The sequence below is a fragment of the Rhamphochromis sp. 'chilingali' genome (genome assembly GCF_963969265.1).
Source record: "Rhamphochromis sp. 'chilingali' genome assembly, chromosome: 8".
NCBI classification, from domain to species: domain Eukaryota; kingdom Metazoa; phylum Chordata; class Actinopteri; order Cichliformes; family Cichlidae; genus Rhamphochromis; species Rhamphochromis sp. 'chilingali'.
Window position 1 is genome coordinate 1,360,444 of NC_137935.1, and position 17,644 is coordinate 1,378,087.

At 46.2% G+C, this 17,644-nt stretch overlaps 2 protein-coding genes across 2 annotated transcripts; one reads left to right on the forward strand and one right to left on the reverse strand.

The window, feature by feature from the left end:
* Positions 1-914: 914 nt before the first annotated feature.
* Positions 915-5,571, reverse strand: cox7a1 (cytochrome c oxidase subunit 7A1). The gene is made up of 4 exons (XM_080889680.1): positions 5,436-5,571; positions 1,609-1,695; positions 1,442-1,526; positions 915-1,069 (listed from the first exon to the last, which is right to left on the reverse strand). Exons 1-4 carry the CDS (start codon positions 5,448-5,450, stop codon positions 1,011-1,013), a joined length of 246 nt encoding a protein of 81 aa, XP_080745806.1. The 5' UTR covers positions 5,451-5,571; the 3' UTR covers positions 915-1,010.
* Positions 5,572-7,905: 2,334 nt separating this feature from the next.
* rnaset2l (ribonuclease T2, like) lies at positions 7,906-17,525 on the forward strand (the record flags this gene model as incomplete). Its single annotated transcript, XM_080889674.1, has 8 exons — positions 7,906-8,097; positions 8,409-8,476; positions 8,591-8,648; positions 8,947-9,014; positions 10,781-10,894; positions 11,036-11,084; positions 11,982-12,056; positions 16,679-17,525. The coding sequence occupies 8 exons, from the start codon at positions 7,906-7,908 to the stop codon at positions 16,865-16,867; spliced, it is 813 nt and encodes a 270-aa protein (XP_080745800.1). The 3' UTR covers positions 16,868-17,525.
* Positions 17,526-17,644: the final 119 nt, after the last annotated feature.

The window sequence follows — 17,644 nt, forward strand, 5'->3', positions numbered from 1 at the left end:
ACGACTGAGAGAATCAGGATTGGACGTCCGTGATCTCCCAGCGTTAAAAACAGACACGTCAGTGAACTGTGATCACGCCTGATCAAACACAGAGTACACCTGGAAACAATCAGCTAACTTTTAACACGTCTGTCGCTAACGTAAAGGAAGTTTCCGTCACCGATGATGGCGGTGACTCTTTTAGCGAGACATCAGAGGCTTCGGTAACCGTTTGGTCGGATAACGCTGACACCATCACACAGCGACCAAAGCAGCTAAAGTTAATTAAAGGTTTCAGAAGTTCAGATTTATTTCATAAGGGAGAATTCTGAGGTGCTGTTCAGCATGAACGATGGTCAGCCTGCTGATCGTGTGAGCCATTAAGGCTCGCATGGATTGAGGAGAACTGAGGGTTGAAGTTTCTGGGAAGGAATCTCATCTACAGGTGGTTGAAAGCTGATGTCGTAGGCCTCCACCTCTGTGATAGTCCTTCACCGTGGACGTGGACGGCCTCTCCACGCCTCGCAGACCCTCAGAACGTGAAGTTCCTCAGAGAGTGTCCGTCCTCCGTCAGGTGGAGCGGTGTCGCTGAGTCTGAGCAGTCAGAGCAGTCCTCACGCTGAACGCATGACGCTGTGCCGTGCTGGCTCACGATTAACGGGTCAGTAACTACAGTCCAAGAAGCGCAGACAGATCTTGTGGTAGGAGATCAAACTGGTTAATGTGGAAGCATCTGCAGAATCTCCTCCCACAGCGATAAAATGACGTCTGAACTATGAAGCCGTTTAGCATGGAGACATTCCCTTCACTGACTCGCTGTCCATCGCCATCATCAGCTAATGACAGAAAGGACTAGCTGTGAAAACAAGTCCCTACTTTCTCTGCACAGACACACAAATGAAGAACTCTGGATATTTTCTTTATTTGATCTTTGATGAAGGACAGATATGTGGAGACAAATCAAGCAGAGTTACACACAACATATATTAGTGTTAGACCGAGCCAGAGGCTCTTATCCTCCTCTTCCTCCTCTACTCCTTCTTCTGAGGGAATGAGGCGATGAGGAGCCAGTACAGAGAGTAACAGGTTCCTGCGGACAGAACACAAACCAACACTTTACTTCTCACCGTGGCACGCTCGCATCTTTCAGCCCTTCTTCATCTGCACCTCCTCTTTAAACTTTATTACCTTCACACTCTTCACCTTCCTCAGCCAGAGCATTTGACCCACCTGCTCTCATATCAGCTACAACCGTCTTACTATCTTTTAGTATCCTTGTTGGTGATCGTGTGCTGTGATGTGACCCTGAATGCTGTCTGATGCTCATGTTACACCCTGCTAACACTCACAGACGAAACATCCGTAAAGGTCTGAGCTGTTTCCACACATGCTTTGTTTCTGTCACTAATGCGAGCTTTGTCCTCCTGCACCACAGAAATGCACCTGCTGCAGCGTTCCTCACCTGCGATGGTTAGCGTCATGGTTGCCCGGTAGAGCAGAACATCGCCGGTTCCTCCTTTGATGTGGACCGGCAGCCCGTTGTCCTCCTGTAAGTGCAGGAAACACACGTGCTCGGGTTACACATATGAAACACCTGAGGCCGGCTGGACGGGTGACGATCGTTCTTACCTGGAAGATTTTCTGGGATTCGGGGACCTTGTTCTTCAGCTGTCTGGCTGAGCTGCTGAAGGCTCGGCTGGCCAGACGTGGAAGTTTCTGGAAACACAGAAAAGCAGCAGAGTGAAGGAAAGATCGCCCGCCTGTCAGGCTGCTGTACTGTGCATGTACAGCAGCCGTCTCATTGGTCCAGTTCATTTAACTGTGAAGCCCAGCGGACAGCTGGCAGCATCAGCCACCTGTGTCACCGTCCACCTGTCAGTCAAAGAGGCCACGCCCCTAATTTAATCCTTAATGAAGTCAAGGTGGTTATAAAACGCTATAAAAAGTTGTTACCAAGGGGGGCGTTATCCATGGAGGTTTTGTATCACCTGCTTTAAATTTTTAATAACACCTGAGTCCTGAACCTGGAGGCGGGGCTCAGGGCCTAACCCTAACCCTGAGGCCTCTGGCTGACCTGACAGAGCCGTGAAGCACCTGTCTGTGCTTCCTGTGGTCCAGGAAGGAGCCACCTGGAAGCCACTTAGCACAAAGCTGCTGTGCAAGAACAGAGAAAATGAAAGCAAAGCTTTACATGGCAAAGCCAAAACAACTTCCTGTCTGTCATTTCGTCTGACTGCAGCAGCAGCGGTGTCTCTTTAAGAACGCTGCATGACACACACTGCGCGCTGTCTATCTTGCGTGCTGCACAATATCGTTTATTATTTAGTAAATACTGATATCTATGACTAGCTAGTTTATTGTGATGGTGCTTTGTTTTCTCTATTATTATGTTGCTCTTTGTTGTTTGCTGTCTCCTCTGTTTGTTTTTTTTGTTTGTTTGTTTTTTTTTCTCCATACAGGTGACCCAGGAGTTCTTTTTTTTTTTTCTCTCTCTTCCCCCCCCTTCTCACCGTCTCTTCTCCCCTTTGGTTTTCTTTCTTTCTCTCCCCCTCTTTCTCTCATTCATTCCCCCTGTCCTATTTATTAAAAAAAAAAAAAAAAAAAAAAAAAGAACGCTGCATGACTTTTTAATCGCCCACTAAGGTCACCTCGGGTAGCTGAGGGGCGTGACTGACAGCGCTGAGAGCCAATCACAGAGCCTGGAACTGATGCTTAGACCTATCCAGAGTCAGAGGCAGTGTGTGTGTGTGTGTGTGTGTGTGTCTGTTTGTGTGTCTGTCTGTGTGTGTGCGTGTGTGTGTGTGTGTGTGTGTATGTGTGTGTGTCTGTTTGTGTGTGTGTGTGTATGTGTGTGTGTCTGTTTGTGTGTGTGTGTGTGTGTGTGTGTCTGTTTGTGTGTCTGTCTGTTTGTGTGTGTGTGTGTGTGTGTGTCTGTTTGTGTGTCTGTCTGTTTGTGTGTGTGTGTGTGTGTGTGTGTGTCTGTTTGTGTGTCTGTCTGTTTGTGTGTGTGTGTGTGTCTGTGTGTGTGTGTCTGTTTGTGTGTGTGTGTGTGTGTGTGTGTGTGTGTCTGTTTGTGTGTCTGTCTGTGTGTGTGCGTGTGTATGTGTATGTGTGCGTGTGTGTGTGATGAGAGAAAAAAATGTGTGTGCAGTCCTAACACAACATGCAAGAACATCCAGAGGTTCAGAGGTTAAAGGTCAGATACAGCTCATACACCTGGACAGGAGTGGTTAATGTAACTTGAGAGTGAGGTTGTTTTACGCCTCACAGGTAAAGGTGAAGACACGACGGCTTCAGGAACATGGCCGCTCTCCTGAACACGTCCGCAGGGTTAAACTGAGGAAACTTGGATCTTTAAGGGCGATCGTGGCCCAAGAGGTGGGAGTTCACCTTGTACTTGGAAGGTTGCCGGTTCGAGCCCCGGCTCGGACAGCCTTGGTCGTTGTGTCCTTGGGCGAAACCTTGTGTAAAGCGCTATACAAATACAGGCCATTTACCATTTTAAGCTCAAATTAGTTTGTGTTAACGAGCTGCGTCCTACAGAAGCTGACCTCTGCTGAGTCTCATCCTCCAACACAAACGTGCGCAGCTGGATGTCTGAGCGGTTGTTCCTACTTCTACACCTCCGTGACGTAGATGGACGAAGCCGCTCGCTCGGCATCTGACGGTGATGTTGGCGTCGCTGGGACCCGAGCGTACTCGCATATGTGGAAAGTGAAATCTCTGCTTTACAGTTTTCCCGCTTATTTCTTTTTTCGATAAATTAGACGGATGAAGCTCCACGTGAAGAGGAAGATGAATGACAGTGAAACCCTGAGCAGGTCAGCGGCGCCCTGCTGGATGTCGGGGGACGAACACGGGAAAAGATTTCACGAAGACTGCAGTGATTTCACCGAGAGCCGACTTTGTTTGGCTAACCTGAGACTCTGATCAGTGCAGCGGGAGAGTGTTTCAGGCTGAGGATGTTTATCCTGCACTGAGTCCAGCTCACTGAAACCAGCTGCTGTGACATTTAGCATCTGTCACCCATGAGGGAGAGTGTCCCTAACCGACCAATCAGCACGCAGTATCGGCTTCGCTGTGAGAAAATCTGAAGGACGTTTGTGTGGTTTTCTTTCAGGTCATCAATGTGCATCATAGATAAAATGGTTTTATCTGGAAGCAGCGCCTTCATTAATTTTAATAATAATAATATTACTGGAATAGTGACAGTTTCTTTCTTTCTGTGTAAACAGTGCTCCAAGGACTCGACTCCTTTCTTGAAGAAGTTATTTTATCCTTTTCACTCCCTCCCTGTGATTCATTGCAGTTTTTGGAAGAAAAGGATTTTGACAGGAAGTGGACGTGCCAGCGGATCAGCTCCAGCAGGATGTTCAGAAAGAAACTGTGTCAGAATATCTGTGGCTGTGATTGGTCCTCGTGGCTTGGAGTGACCCGTCCAGCGTCTCCTTGACTGCTTGGACTCTGCTACAGCAGCTTTGCATGATTCAGAGTTCAAAATAATCCTTCTTTGTCTCACTTTGGATCTCAGCAGCTGCTCAGTCTGAAACAAGCTGTTTTAGCCCCGCCCCTTCTAAGGCCATCATGAGATATCGAAGCTCAACAGCAGGTCTCTTCTGATAGAAACGCTGCTGACTGTCCTGTGAATGTGACCCACTGTGGACCCACTGTATGTAAAGAACTGGTTTCCATAACATCCCTCTGGTGACGTATGGTTGGCGGTTCAGGTCTTTATCAGGAACAAAGCCCCCCTTCACATTTTCCTAAACTCGATCTGTGCTGGGCCAACTGCAGGTCCCGGGCCTTGTGTTGGACACCCCTGCTTTGTGCCAGCTGTCTGCTGACGGTCACGCGGCCACATTAAGAGCGTCGTGCAGGTGTTTGGCTCACAGAGGTCACTGCTGCGTAAACTGGTGACCTTCGATCTGATCCTCAGAGCTCTCACCAGCACTTCTCACGAGCCTTTAAAATCATGTCACATGTTGTACACACACACACACACACACACACACACACACACACACACACACACGTGCTATAACACCAAACAATGCAACAGCTCTAGCCCCTGTGTTAGTGCGGTGGACAGAATATTAGGAACGTTTGAAGCAAACAGCCTCTCTCTCTCTCTGCTGTGTGTGCGTCATTGTGGACGTGCTGCTGCACTGTGTGACTAACAGGTGAGCAACAGGTGTGTGCGAGAGAAACGAGGTGGAAACAGCTGCAGCCCGTCAACAGATCCTCTATCGTTAAAAACTGATAATGCAGACGGAGTAAACCTGAGCTGCTGATCCAAAGGTCAGGCCTGATCGCGGCGCTCCGCGCGCTGTCTGCCCTTCAGCTCGTCTAACTCACATTAGATATGCCGAAGCTTCACACACACACACACGCACACACACACACACACACACACACAGAAGTGTGAGAAAAAGAAGAAAAAGAAGAGCTGTAGTTACCACGAGGTGATTCATGTCGAGCTGTGCTGCCTCTCTTCAACCTCACAAGGACATGCGCACACACACACACACACACAGAGTCTCAGTGTTTCTGACACGCTGCCAAACTACGATCTGCTGCAGAGGCCAAACTGTCTGCGCTCGGCAGGAAGTAAACACGACACTGCAGCTTTGCATTGTGCAAAAGTCTTGAGCCACCCAAGCAGTCGGGCTTTGGCGTAATGCTTAAGTGCTCTTGAGCAACATTTCTCCCACTTTGTGGAACTCTGTTTTTCTCTCATGAATCATTCAAACATTAAAGGCTTCAAGGGATGAAGCAGTGTGTCTGTGCGTCACAGCTTCCTTTACGCTCTTTTTTCTGTCAGTAACAAAGAACATTGTTTTAGTTGAAACACAAAAAAGGAAGTGGAGGAGAAAAGAGGAAGTGTCAGACCTACAAAATAAACTATCTACAGCATCTGAAAGTCATGCTCTTATGGTCCAGATGTCAAGAGGAATCTATTAACGTGTCCCTTAAGACAAAAACGTTCAGATGTGAACTCACATACAAGGTCTTAAATAATCAGGCCCCATCTTATCTCAATGACCTTGTAGTACCATATCACCCTATTAGAGCACTTCGCTCTCGCTCTGCAGGCCTACTTGTTGTTCCTAGAGTATTTAAAAGTAGAATGGGAGGCAGAGCCTTCAGTTTTCAGGCCCCTCTTCTGTGGAACCAGCTTCCAGTTTGGATTCGGGAGACAGACACTATCTCTACTTTTAAGATTAGGCTTCAAACTTTCCTTTTTGCTAAAGCATATAGTTAGGGCTGGACCAGGTGACCCTGAATCCTCCTTTAGTTATGCTGCAATAGACGTAGGCTGCTGGGGATTCCCATGATGCACTGGGTGTTTCTTCTTCACTCACTATGTGTTAACAGACCTCTCTGCATTTAATCATTACTTATTATTATCTCTGTCTCTCTTCCACAGCATGTCTTTATCCTGTCTTCCTTCTCTCACCCCAACCAATCACAGCTGATGGCCCCGCCCCTCCCTGAGCCTGGTTCTGCCGGAGGTTTCTTCCTGTTAAAAGGGAGTTTTTCCTTCCCAGGTGATCATCTGGCTGCTGGGTTTCTCTGTATGTATTATTGTAGGGTCTATCTTCCAATATAAAGCACTTTGAGGTGACTGTTGTAATTTGGCGCCGTGTAAATAAAACTAAATTGAATTACCAGGACGAACAGAGGGAACGACTCTGGGCTAAAAGGCACCCAGTAAGAAGAGTCTGATGAGGCCGAGCACACAGAAGGGAGCCTTCCTCTCAGGCCGCCGTGCCGAGTCCTGCAGCCGGCTCGGCTGACCTGCTTCCATCACTCATGGGATCTCATGGCAGAGGGATCTGTACTTCTACTTAATTACAGATACTTGTGTTAAAAATACTCCAGTATAACCTGAAGTACTCATTCAACTTCTTTACTCAAGTAGAGGTGAAAAAGTACCGAGTGTGAAATGTACTCAGAGTAAGGAAGTAAGAAGCAGCACCACGTTGCTAGCACCTATTTTAATGCACAGCTAAATATAATATGAGTGCATGAGAATACAAATGATCCTTAATCTAAATTCTGATTGTCATGAATGTACTCGAGTACATTAGAAGAGAATAGAAACATCTGTGTTGCATGATGGAGGGTGACCTGGCCTCCACAGCTAAACAGAAACATGAGGCGAGTCGAGGGTTACAGTGAGAGGCAGCAGGAACATGAAGACCTGCTGAGTGAAAGCAGAAGTCCTCGGAGGCTGTACAGCCACCCAGGGTTTAAACTGCTCCACCTCTGTCAGGTGGAGGGAAGTGAAGCACAGCCCGTGCTTCCCCTGAGCACTCAGAGCTTGTTTAATCTCAGAAACACTGAGCTGAGTTTCACTTCTTGCTTTTTGAGAAATATCTGAGTGAAACTGTCAGAGCTGCTCAGTGCAGCAGCTGCAGCCGCCCAGCTCCACCTCAGAGCCTCCATCACCACACACAGGTAAGGAGACAGCGCCGTGATGTTTGGTAAAGTGCTGCAGGAGGGAGAGCGATCGCCTCCGGTCTGGTCTGATCCTGAAGTCTTGTGTTTTCTTCAGCAGCTTTGCAAACTTAAGCTGTGCTGCAAACCTCCCAAACAGCCTCACTAATCACACTGCTGTGAACTTTAACCTTTCACCTGCTAACTCACAGTCTGAGAAGGAGCTTGTGGTTTTGATGCTTTGACTTCGAGGTGAGTTTCCTGCTTGTGAATAATCTCTCGCTGCAGAAACGGTTCCCAGACTGATGGAGCAACAGTCTCGCCTCCTTAAGCTGCCAAATCCTCTGCTTTTGCCGCTCACACGGATGATGATCAGCACCACCTGATTCCAGTGGAAGCAGCGGTGTAGGGCGTAGTTGGTCTCAGGAGAGTAATTGGAAAATACATTTCTACTTCAGCTCTGTTTTGTGTTGCAGTCTGGAGGAGATGCACCGCTCACTGCTGCCCCTGCTGGTCAGCCTGAGTCCTGCTATTCTGTTCCTGTTGCCTGGCATCATTGTGACACAGGAAGGACTCTGGGAGGACTACAAATATGGCCACGGTGACCTGGACAACCACAATTTCTGCACCTGGAAGTGCCTCATGTTCACGCTGCAATGGCCGGGCACGTTTTGTCAGGTGAGCATTGGGCTGTGCATCAGGAAATGGTGGTGTTCCCCTTCACAGTAAAAGCTGCGACTTCTGAAACATCTGCAGCGGTCAAATTTAAGAAGAGCTAAAGACATAAATACACACACTGAAAATATCCTTTAAACAATGACGTGTTTGTGTCCTTTAAGAAGGGAAACCAGGAAGAGGCAAAGTAAAAGAAATGAGGCTGAAAAGGAAACGAGCCATAAGAGAGTAGGAATGGAGAGGGTAGGGAAAAAGAAGGCAGGAAGGTGGCGAGTTCTTCTTCTGTGGTGTCTAACATGCTGTCTGTCCCTCAGTCTCTGAACAACGTGAGTCTCTGCAGGATTCCTCCAACCGTCAACAACTGGACCATCCACGGCCTTTGGTAACCCCACCCTGCTGCAGCAGCTGAGATTACTCCCAGTGTTCAGACTGATCAGTGTTATTGATCCTGGGTTGTCCTGTTGATTTCATTGGCTGTTTGCGTTTGTGCCTGCAGGCCCCTCCACGCTAAGAACCGCTGCGACTGCTGGCCGATGTTCCCCTCTGACGTCCAGGTGAGTCCTGGTTATGCAGCACTGTGCAAAGGTCTTCAGGAAGCCCTCATTTCTTTCCAAACAAACGTGGAAATAACTTAAATGGGAAAACATGCACAGAGGCCGACAGTGATCACTGACTGTTTTTAGGGCCTGGTTCAGATTAAACGGAACAAGATACAAAGCATTAAAACATGTGAAAAACCCAGAGGCAGGATTCATCACTTAGAGACCGGATAGACTCTGCCTCTATAAATGCAAATGCATCAGGAGGCTCCTGTTGCAGTGATCATCAAACACTGACGTTCTTGTTTTTCAGGAGCTGAAGGCGGAGCTGACTGAACTCTGGCCGTCATTTGTGAGATTCAAGTCCAACTTCCACTTCTGGTACTCACCTTCATCGACACACAATGTCCAGCAGGGGGCGACGCCTCTAACATCTCATTATATGACAGTCTATCAGAAATACGAGCCTACTTTTAACTCAATCTATGACCTCTGCAAACACATCCATTGTCAGTTTGAGCTTTTAGTTGTTAGTCTCAAGACTTCAGGAAGGAAAGGAAACAATCATTCATGTGAGGAAATAAGATGAGAAATGAAAGCAGGCAGTTCAAGGAAAAGAGGAGGTCACAAACAAAAAGACCTGAACTCTTTCATGGCATGCATTTTTAATTTCTCTTTGTGAAATGTTTTCAATATTGTGATCGATCCAATCATGGGCAGGACCTGCAACGGCCGCCGTGGAGTCCAGTATGCTGATGACCAATCTGCAACCGACTTGCTGTTAGCAGATGACAGCGCCATCTTTGCGGAAAATGATGCAGAGGCTACACATATTCTACACGACATCACCCAATTTGCTCAACCACATGGTCTCAACACCAAAGTCCTTACTACTGCCGGGTCGCCAGCCACCGTGCATCTCAAAGGTGTGCAAATCGAACAAGTGCGGGAATTCAAATACCTCGGCTCTCTGGTCCAAGAAAAGAAAGTGGCATCAAGAGCGGAAATAGATTCAAGAATTGGTTAAACGGCGGCGGCTTTCGCCTCCCTCCGATGGTGCGTCTGGAAGAAGACAAACGTCACCCTCACCACCAAAATCCGCCTGTACCGTACACTGGTGTTGCCCATTCTTCTCTATGGGTCGGAGACCTGGGTCATCCTCAAACACGACCTCTTCCAGATGCGCTGTTTGAGTCAGATTCTCCGAGCGTCCGTGATCGTCTTAGCAACAGCGTGATACGTAGTCAACGTCACCAGCAGCCGTCAGTGGAAGAGCTGATTAGGAAGCAACGTCTGCAATGGTTTGGCCACATGTGCCGCATGAGCAACCGTCGCCTGTCATATCGCCTTTTGATGCAGCAGACTCTCCGCCGTCTGGAGAGTCAAGCGTGATGCGCCCAAGAAGACGTCATCAAGCAAATTGAAGATGACCTTAAACAACGACGTCTAACCCTCGAGCAAGCAAAGGTGAAAGCAAGAGACCACAAGGCCTGGAAGGCACCCACAGCGACGTAGTGGCTTTGTGGACAACCTCCCCGCCGAGCACCAGCGAGGGACAAAAGAAGAAGAAAGAATGTAAAAACAAACGTGACTTTGTTTCTGGGAAAATGAGATCCACTTCGCTTTAAATTTCGATAGAACAGCGGCAGTATAACGTCCCCGTAAGTGGACATCAGGCCCATGCAAAATTTAGTATTTTGGTCTAGACAACCCAAAATGTGATGTCCACATATGTGGACGCCAGGTCCTAGGAGGTTAAGGAAGGAAACAAGGGGGGTGGCAAGGAAAGGTTTGTTAAAGGCAGGAAAAATGTTCCTAGAGAGAGAGTGAGAGTGAAGGAAGTAAAGAGTAAGTGTGAGGAAGGAAATTAGGGGAGAACCAAAGAAATAAAGGAAGGAATTAGGGTTATAGAAAAGGAAGAAAAATTATGGTGTACAAAGGTTAGAGGAGGAAATGAGGAAATAAGGGGACAAGAGAGAGGAAAAGAAAGGAAGGATAAAGAAGGAAAGGAAGCAAATGACATCTTGAGGAAATGAAGGTACAGGGAGGTGAGTAAAAGGGTTTAGGAAATGAGGGGAAGCAGAACGTGACCCTGTAAACTCACTCGGGTTGTGATTCTCTTCCTAAAGCGTGTTTCTGTGCGTCAGGAGGGACGAGTGGAGGAAACACGGAGCGAGCGCGGCGTGCGTGGAAGGAATGAACTCTCCGCTCAGATACTTCCAGGTCTGCGTCAAACTGCGAGCACGGTTCGACATCCACAGGTGAGTTCAGCTCTTCTTCAAACTGAGACCCCGAGGTCGATCCTCACGTTCCCATCTGTGCGCCGTGGAAACGCCAGTTACGCCACACAGCTGCTCAGGTGAGCTCTGAAACGAACAGTGATGTTTTATTTGTGTCTGCAGCCTGCTGGAGGACGCCGGCATCACTCCGTCCTGTGAGCGACCCTACAAGGTAACAGTCGACAAATCAAACTCTGACCTGGGGAAGGGTTTTTCAAGCCTCTCATGAGCCAAACTCAACTTCCGACTTTTTCTAAAAGGTTAAAAAACCGGAACCTTTTATTAACTCTGCTGATCATTTGTCAGAAACACCTTAAAGCTGTTCTCGGGTCTTACAGCTCCTGTTCCACGGTTAGAGGTTCAGATTAAACCAAAGTTTCTGATAATGAGCTCATCAGTTAAAGCTCAGGCTGCAGACTGTGTCACCCACCTGCTGTCCAAATATGCTGCTTACGAGGAGCAGCAAATCAGAATAACAGCTGACTTTAAGGGGGAGGAGCCGACATATCTCGTTTCATATGAAGTGAAGCCCAGTATGAGCTAAAGTAGGATTATTCTGAACACAGAATCATGCAAAGCCATCAATAAAACTACAGAACTGGAAATTAGCAGGTCGGCTTTGAAATATTATCCATGTGTTATTTAAACTAGAAGTCTAAAATTATCACGTGGAGGCTCATCATGGTGATCGTTTTAAGCCAGCTCACCTCCTGCAACCACTTTTCCGAGAATACGTGCTTCTTTTGCAGTTCGGGCTCCTCCTGACATTTCTTTGGAGGTGGAGGAACACCAGAGTAATTGCTAAAAGGAGCTTCTTCACCATTTGTTCTAAACAAATGTCTGTCCTCCTCCAGAAAATCTTATGTACGCAAACGCACATTGCAACTTCATCGTGTTGGGTCTTTTATTTTGACAGCGAATGCGCACCTGCGAACCACTTATGTGCACCCCTGATTATATCAATGAGATGTCCCCACAAGGATATAAATACGTGTGTGTGTGTGTGTGTGTGTGTGTGTGTGTGTGTGTGTGTGTGTGTGTGTGTGTGTGTGTGTGTGTGTGTGTTTAGGTGGAGGAGGTGCAAAGCGTCCTGGCTCCACACGTGGGGGACAAACTGGAGATCCAGTGCATCACGGATGAGCAGGTCCGATGGCGCCGGTTTCTTCCTTCAGAGTAAATGTGCTGCACTGTCTCCGCTTCAGCTTCTCATGTTAGCACGTTTCTTCTTCTTTGCTGTTGACTGAAACATTCAAACACTCCTGGTCCGATATTTTCCAGTTTCTGCAGCACAAACTAACAGTCCAGGTCTCGCGGTTGATCTGATATCCTCGTGTTGGTGTTGTTCCCAGATCATCATACTAAATGTTGTTCCAGGATCAACATTGCAAGTGACCAATCAGAATGTTGTGACGTCATACTTTTGCGACTTCGGGAAAAACCGGCGTAAAACAAAAAACTGTACTTAAGCTGCATGAAACCGCCTCTGTCCGCCGATCAACGGACCCTGACCCTGACCCTAACCGTAACCCTTTAATAAACAGTAAGCAGAATTGATATTGTCCTTGCAACATTGGAATTTCATAAATGCACGAATGGCTTGGCGCGCAGAAGAATAACGTCACAACAATGTGATTGGTCACTTGCAATGTTGAACCTGGAACAACATTTTCATGATGGTCTGGGAACAACACCAACACGAGGATATCAGCTCATCCCAGGTCTCGCATCCTAACTAGTGATGGTAAATTTGATTCTTTTTACTGAATCGAGTTTTAATGAGTCACTCACCAAAGTGAATCGGATTTTTTGAGTCATTTGATTCACTGAGTCAGTCGACCAGAGAGTGCAAAAAATGTACATTTTCACTCAAACTTAATTTGTTTCTCTTTTCATGTAAATCCTACTGCTAAGATGAATGATTCTATTTTATAGAGCAAAAAAGAGCAAAAACATTTCTAAAATTAAGCAATTTTCTATCAAAATTGCTTAATAAACATTTATTTATTTTTATTTTATTTTAATATATTTTTATTTTATTAGTATTTTCCTTAAATGTGTTAAATATATATTTTCTCATCTAAATGTCCACTGAGCTGTGAGCCAGGGGGCGGGGGTGAGTGAGTGATTCGTTCGCTCCATGATTCAGCACAGGAGGGAGGGGGTGAGTAGCTCAAATGTGCTGTTAGCATGTTAGCAGAGCGATGCTACTGTGAACCGAGGAGCTATTTTCTTGATGTGAGCTTCTACTCAGGATTTTGTCTTCCAGTTCAGAGCAGAAATTTTTTTGTTACGATACTGGATGTTGTGTTTTTCTCCAAAATTTTAATTATAAGCTAGATACATTGCTGCTAACAGCAACAGGGATGAGTCAGTGAGTCAGTTGGGCTTGTGAATCATGATTCATGAGTCAGTAAAGTGATTCTCGAGTATTGAACGATTCGTTCATGATTCGCACATCACTAATCCTAGCACCCTGACAGCACTAACACTGATCAGAGCTTTGATCAATTCAGTCTGTGTGGAATTAAAATCACCAATGACTCCGACAGACCGCAGATTTAAAGCAGAGCTTGAACAACAGATTTGTGGTAATTTACGAGCAAAGACTGGATTAAAAATTAATGAACAGCAGTAAAACCAAAGCAGTACCACAAACACTTGTGAGCTATGATCATAAAGACCTCGAGGAAACAAAGCAAACACAGTGATTCTGTTTATCAGCCTTTATTGCTGCTGCGGCTGCAAACTCCTGACATGGATCACAGCAGACGTGTCTGTGACAGTCATCCAGGTCATCGTCGTCTAAGGAACTTGGAAAGAAACACGTCTGGACTTCTTCAAGGTTCTTCAGTTCTAAAACCAAACGGTGCAGAGTCCCAGGAAAGCCCTAGTGGTGGCTGACCCTCTATTGATCATCTGCCTCATACATGAGCTCCAAACACGGCCCAGAGGTCCAGTTCAGGGACTCCAGTTAGCTGCAGCTAGCAGCTACAGCTGCCTTAATAATGCAAACTTTAAGCCTTAATACAATTTAAACAGGTGAATTATAGAAAGCTCCTCCCCCTGTGCAGGTGGATTTATTTTCACCTGATTAGAGAAAACGTTTGATGCAGACAGGCCGGTTGGGCAGCTGTGCTTTTATGCTAAGCTATGCTGAGCACATTGTGGCTCCATCTCTGGCTCCTGAGAGGTTCCCATCATTTCTCCTGAACATGTCGTTCTGCTGCTGAACTTCACTTCACTTTAGCTAGCACTGTTTTCTTCTGTGGTCACATGATGACATCAAAAAGCTCCAAACACAAAGAGGCTCTGTGGTCGATCTGAGCGTGGGAGAAGAATTCACTCTGTAAGCTCTCCCCGGTGTTAGATGGTTACCAACAATCACAACTCTCACAAACACAGCTACCACCAATCAGACGGCTCGTGAGGTTGGTCGTGTCCTCAGAGTTCCTCCAGCCGCTGACCGCGGAGTTCTCTTAGTTTGCGCTCTGGCTGACACCACAAGGCCTCCATCCATTAAAGTTTGAGTGAAACTGGTCAGATCTGGATCATGCTGCTCAGTTCAGATCTTTCCTTCCAACAAATATCATTTGCAGCCTGCCCTCCACCAAGGAGAGCTTGTGTTTTATACACAGTGTGCAGCCAGGATCACAGCTGAGATGGTGCCAGTTATTTTGAAAGCCTTTCATATTTCATACAGTCACCTCATAAAGGACTCATCCAGGCTGGAGAAACTGATCAGGAGGGCTAGCTCTGTGGTCGGCATGAAGCTGGACACTCTGGTGACAGTGGCAGAGAAAAGGACATTAAAGAAACTGATGGACATTATGAACAATGCCAGACATCCTCTGCACACGGCCATTAACAACCAGAAGAGTCTGTTCAGTGACAGGTTGCTTCTCCCCAAGACAAGAACTAACAGACTTAAAAACTCCTTTGTCCCACACGCCATCAGACTGTTTAACTCCTCCCTGGAGGGGAGAGGGAGGGGAAACAGGAGGACAAAGGAGGGGGGAACAACTAAGCTGTAGTGCCTCTGCACCTCACTGTGCAATACCTTGTGCAATACTTTTGTAAATAGTCAACAGTGCAATAGACTCAATACTTGAAATGTGCAATTCACTTGTATTTTTATTTTTTATTCCTATTTATTCTATTTATCCCCTTCGTATATTTTATTTATATTGTCTCTGTATTTATGTGTGTGTGTGTGTGTGTGTGTGTATTATATATATATATATATATATATATAATATTCTGTAACTTCTGTCGGTGCTGTGCTTTTTTGGAAATCGAATTTCCCAGAGGAACCCACCCGAGGGATTAATAAAGTTCTATCTAATCTAATCTAATCTAAACACGTTAGACCCAATCACATGTTCAAGCAGGAGTGTTTACAGATGCAGAACAGACAAATAATTTATTGCGTTCTTGACTGCACGACTGTCTTTGCTGGAATTTCGAGTTTAGAGTCGCTGCTGTGTTTGATGTAAGATTTCACCGCATCTGGTTTTCTCTATGTGAGACTGCAGGAGTTTCTGAAGAACTGTCACTTTGGGGAAATCAGAGCCACTTAGACCAAAATCTGAAAGATGAGGGCATAAAGCATGTGATGTCACCCATTTGATTTGCATTTTAAAGCCTCAGTGTTAATGCTTTCACAGTCACTGAAACACTAACAGTCTTTCAGATAATCGTGGAAAATGGTCATTTTACAGATTTTGGTCGGTAAACCAGCCAGAAGCTGATGTAACTTTTATTACATTTACAGTCCAATCAGCAAACGTCCAGCGCTAACGCTGGGCCGAGTGTCTGCTGTGCATAAAACAGTTTACTGCGGACTCTGATTAAAACAAAACCTTCATCCAACTTTGGGGCCTGTTTCAGTCCGTTCTTATTAACGAGCTGGGCGAGAAACCCCTTTACCCTGATGACACACGTTGTTTACACTCATGTCCACTCTTTGGCTCACTGTTAGCTCCTGCACTGCACCTTTGCTAATTGCAAACTGCTTTCATGCTTCTCAAATGCTCGCTTCAGCATTTTTCCATCTGCTGCTCGTCCTGTGCTGCAGTCAGGAGCTGAAATGTGGAGATTACTGTTGTTGTTTCAGGACAAACTGCCACGTTTGACAAAATGCCTTGTTGAAACACACCGATCATCAGTCTCCATTACAGCATATACTATTATATATTGTACATATATTTATTAGTTTCAGATGTAGCCATTCTTGTATTTTGCTTGTTTACATTATTGTATTTTGCACAACTCTGTTGCTTGTGAAGCTCGCACACAAGAATTTCACTCATGTGCTGTACCAATGTACCTGCACATGTGATGTGACAATAAAAGTGATTTGATTTGCACGAGGCTGTAACCATCAATAACCACCGATAACCACCAATAACCTGGCATCTGTCCGTACAAACGTGTCCAACTCTTCCACTTCTTCTTTCATCTGTGTTTGAGCTGAAAGAAATCATTGTACCTGAAACTGATTTTGCAGTATGACAAATGTAATCTGCACATTTCCACATTAATCTCCAAATTTTTAATTTGTTCTCAAAATGATGAATATGTATTCACGTTTTTTTCAAGCGCGATGCTTCTGTGTGTGAACTTCATGACTTCACGTCCCAAAATGTGTAATTTCATGTTGTCTTTTTGCAATGCGAGCCGCTGCCTCGATCCACAGAGACGAGTGTAACTTTGAGTGCTGAGGTGAGGAGCAGCTGTCAGTAGCTCAGTGTGCCGTCTCTCCTCCAGGACAGAGAGCTGTGGTTTCAGCTGAAGATCCGCCTGAATCGGAACCTCACCGTAGGCTGCGATCTTTGCACCGATGCTGAAGACGCCGACTCACGGCCGGTACCCTCCCCAGGGCACCCCTGTCCTGACCGGGTGCCCTTCTACTATTTCCCCATAAACCACGAGCGGCCACAGCGGCCCTGCGGCTAACGCCACCGCCATCACAGGTGGAGCCTGAGTAGCAGCAGGTTTACCCCAGATACTGCAAGAAGTGTCTGAAGAGCTTAAATGTGAAAAATAAAAACCATCAATAAAGTGATTTTTACAGATTCTCTTGTCATTTCTTTAGTGCTGGTCACTTCCTGTCAATCATGTCATCCAGAAAACAGCAGAAACATGTCTGCTGGGATTCTCCTCTATTTGTGCTTAAAAAGATCAAAAGGTTTTCACGCTCGGGGAGGTGGAACACGTAGAAAGTGACCACTCGTCTTAAAACCTGGATATCGCTGTCACACAGGTACCTGCTAATAAGCTCCGCCTTCATGGACGGTCTGTTACTACAGTAACCTCAGCAACCACGTTATTGGTCACATGATGTCATCAGAAAAAATAAAAAAGCTCCAACAGCACAAACAGACCAGCTCAGGTGAAGCCTAGCAACACGTAGCAGCTACAGCCACCTGTCAGTCAAAGAGGCCACGCCCCTAATAAGGCAAACTTTAAGCCTTAATATGATTTAAACAGCAGAGTTATAAAAGTGTTCTTGTTAAAGAGGAAATCATCCAGAGACCAAACAGTGTGTCTGTGGGGACTCACTGCTGCCTCTGCTGGATGTTGCAGGAACTGCAGCGTTTGGTAGCTGCACAATGGCGGAGGCCCAAGGTCAGAGCCGCTAAAATAACTGTCCTGTCAGAATCTGATCAGCTGACTGCATTGATTATCCGGTGCTATGACAACCCAGCCAGTGACAGCGGCTAGTGGCTTTGA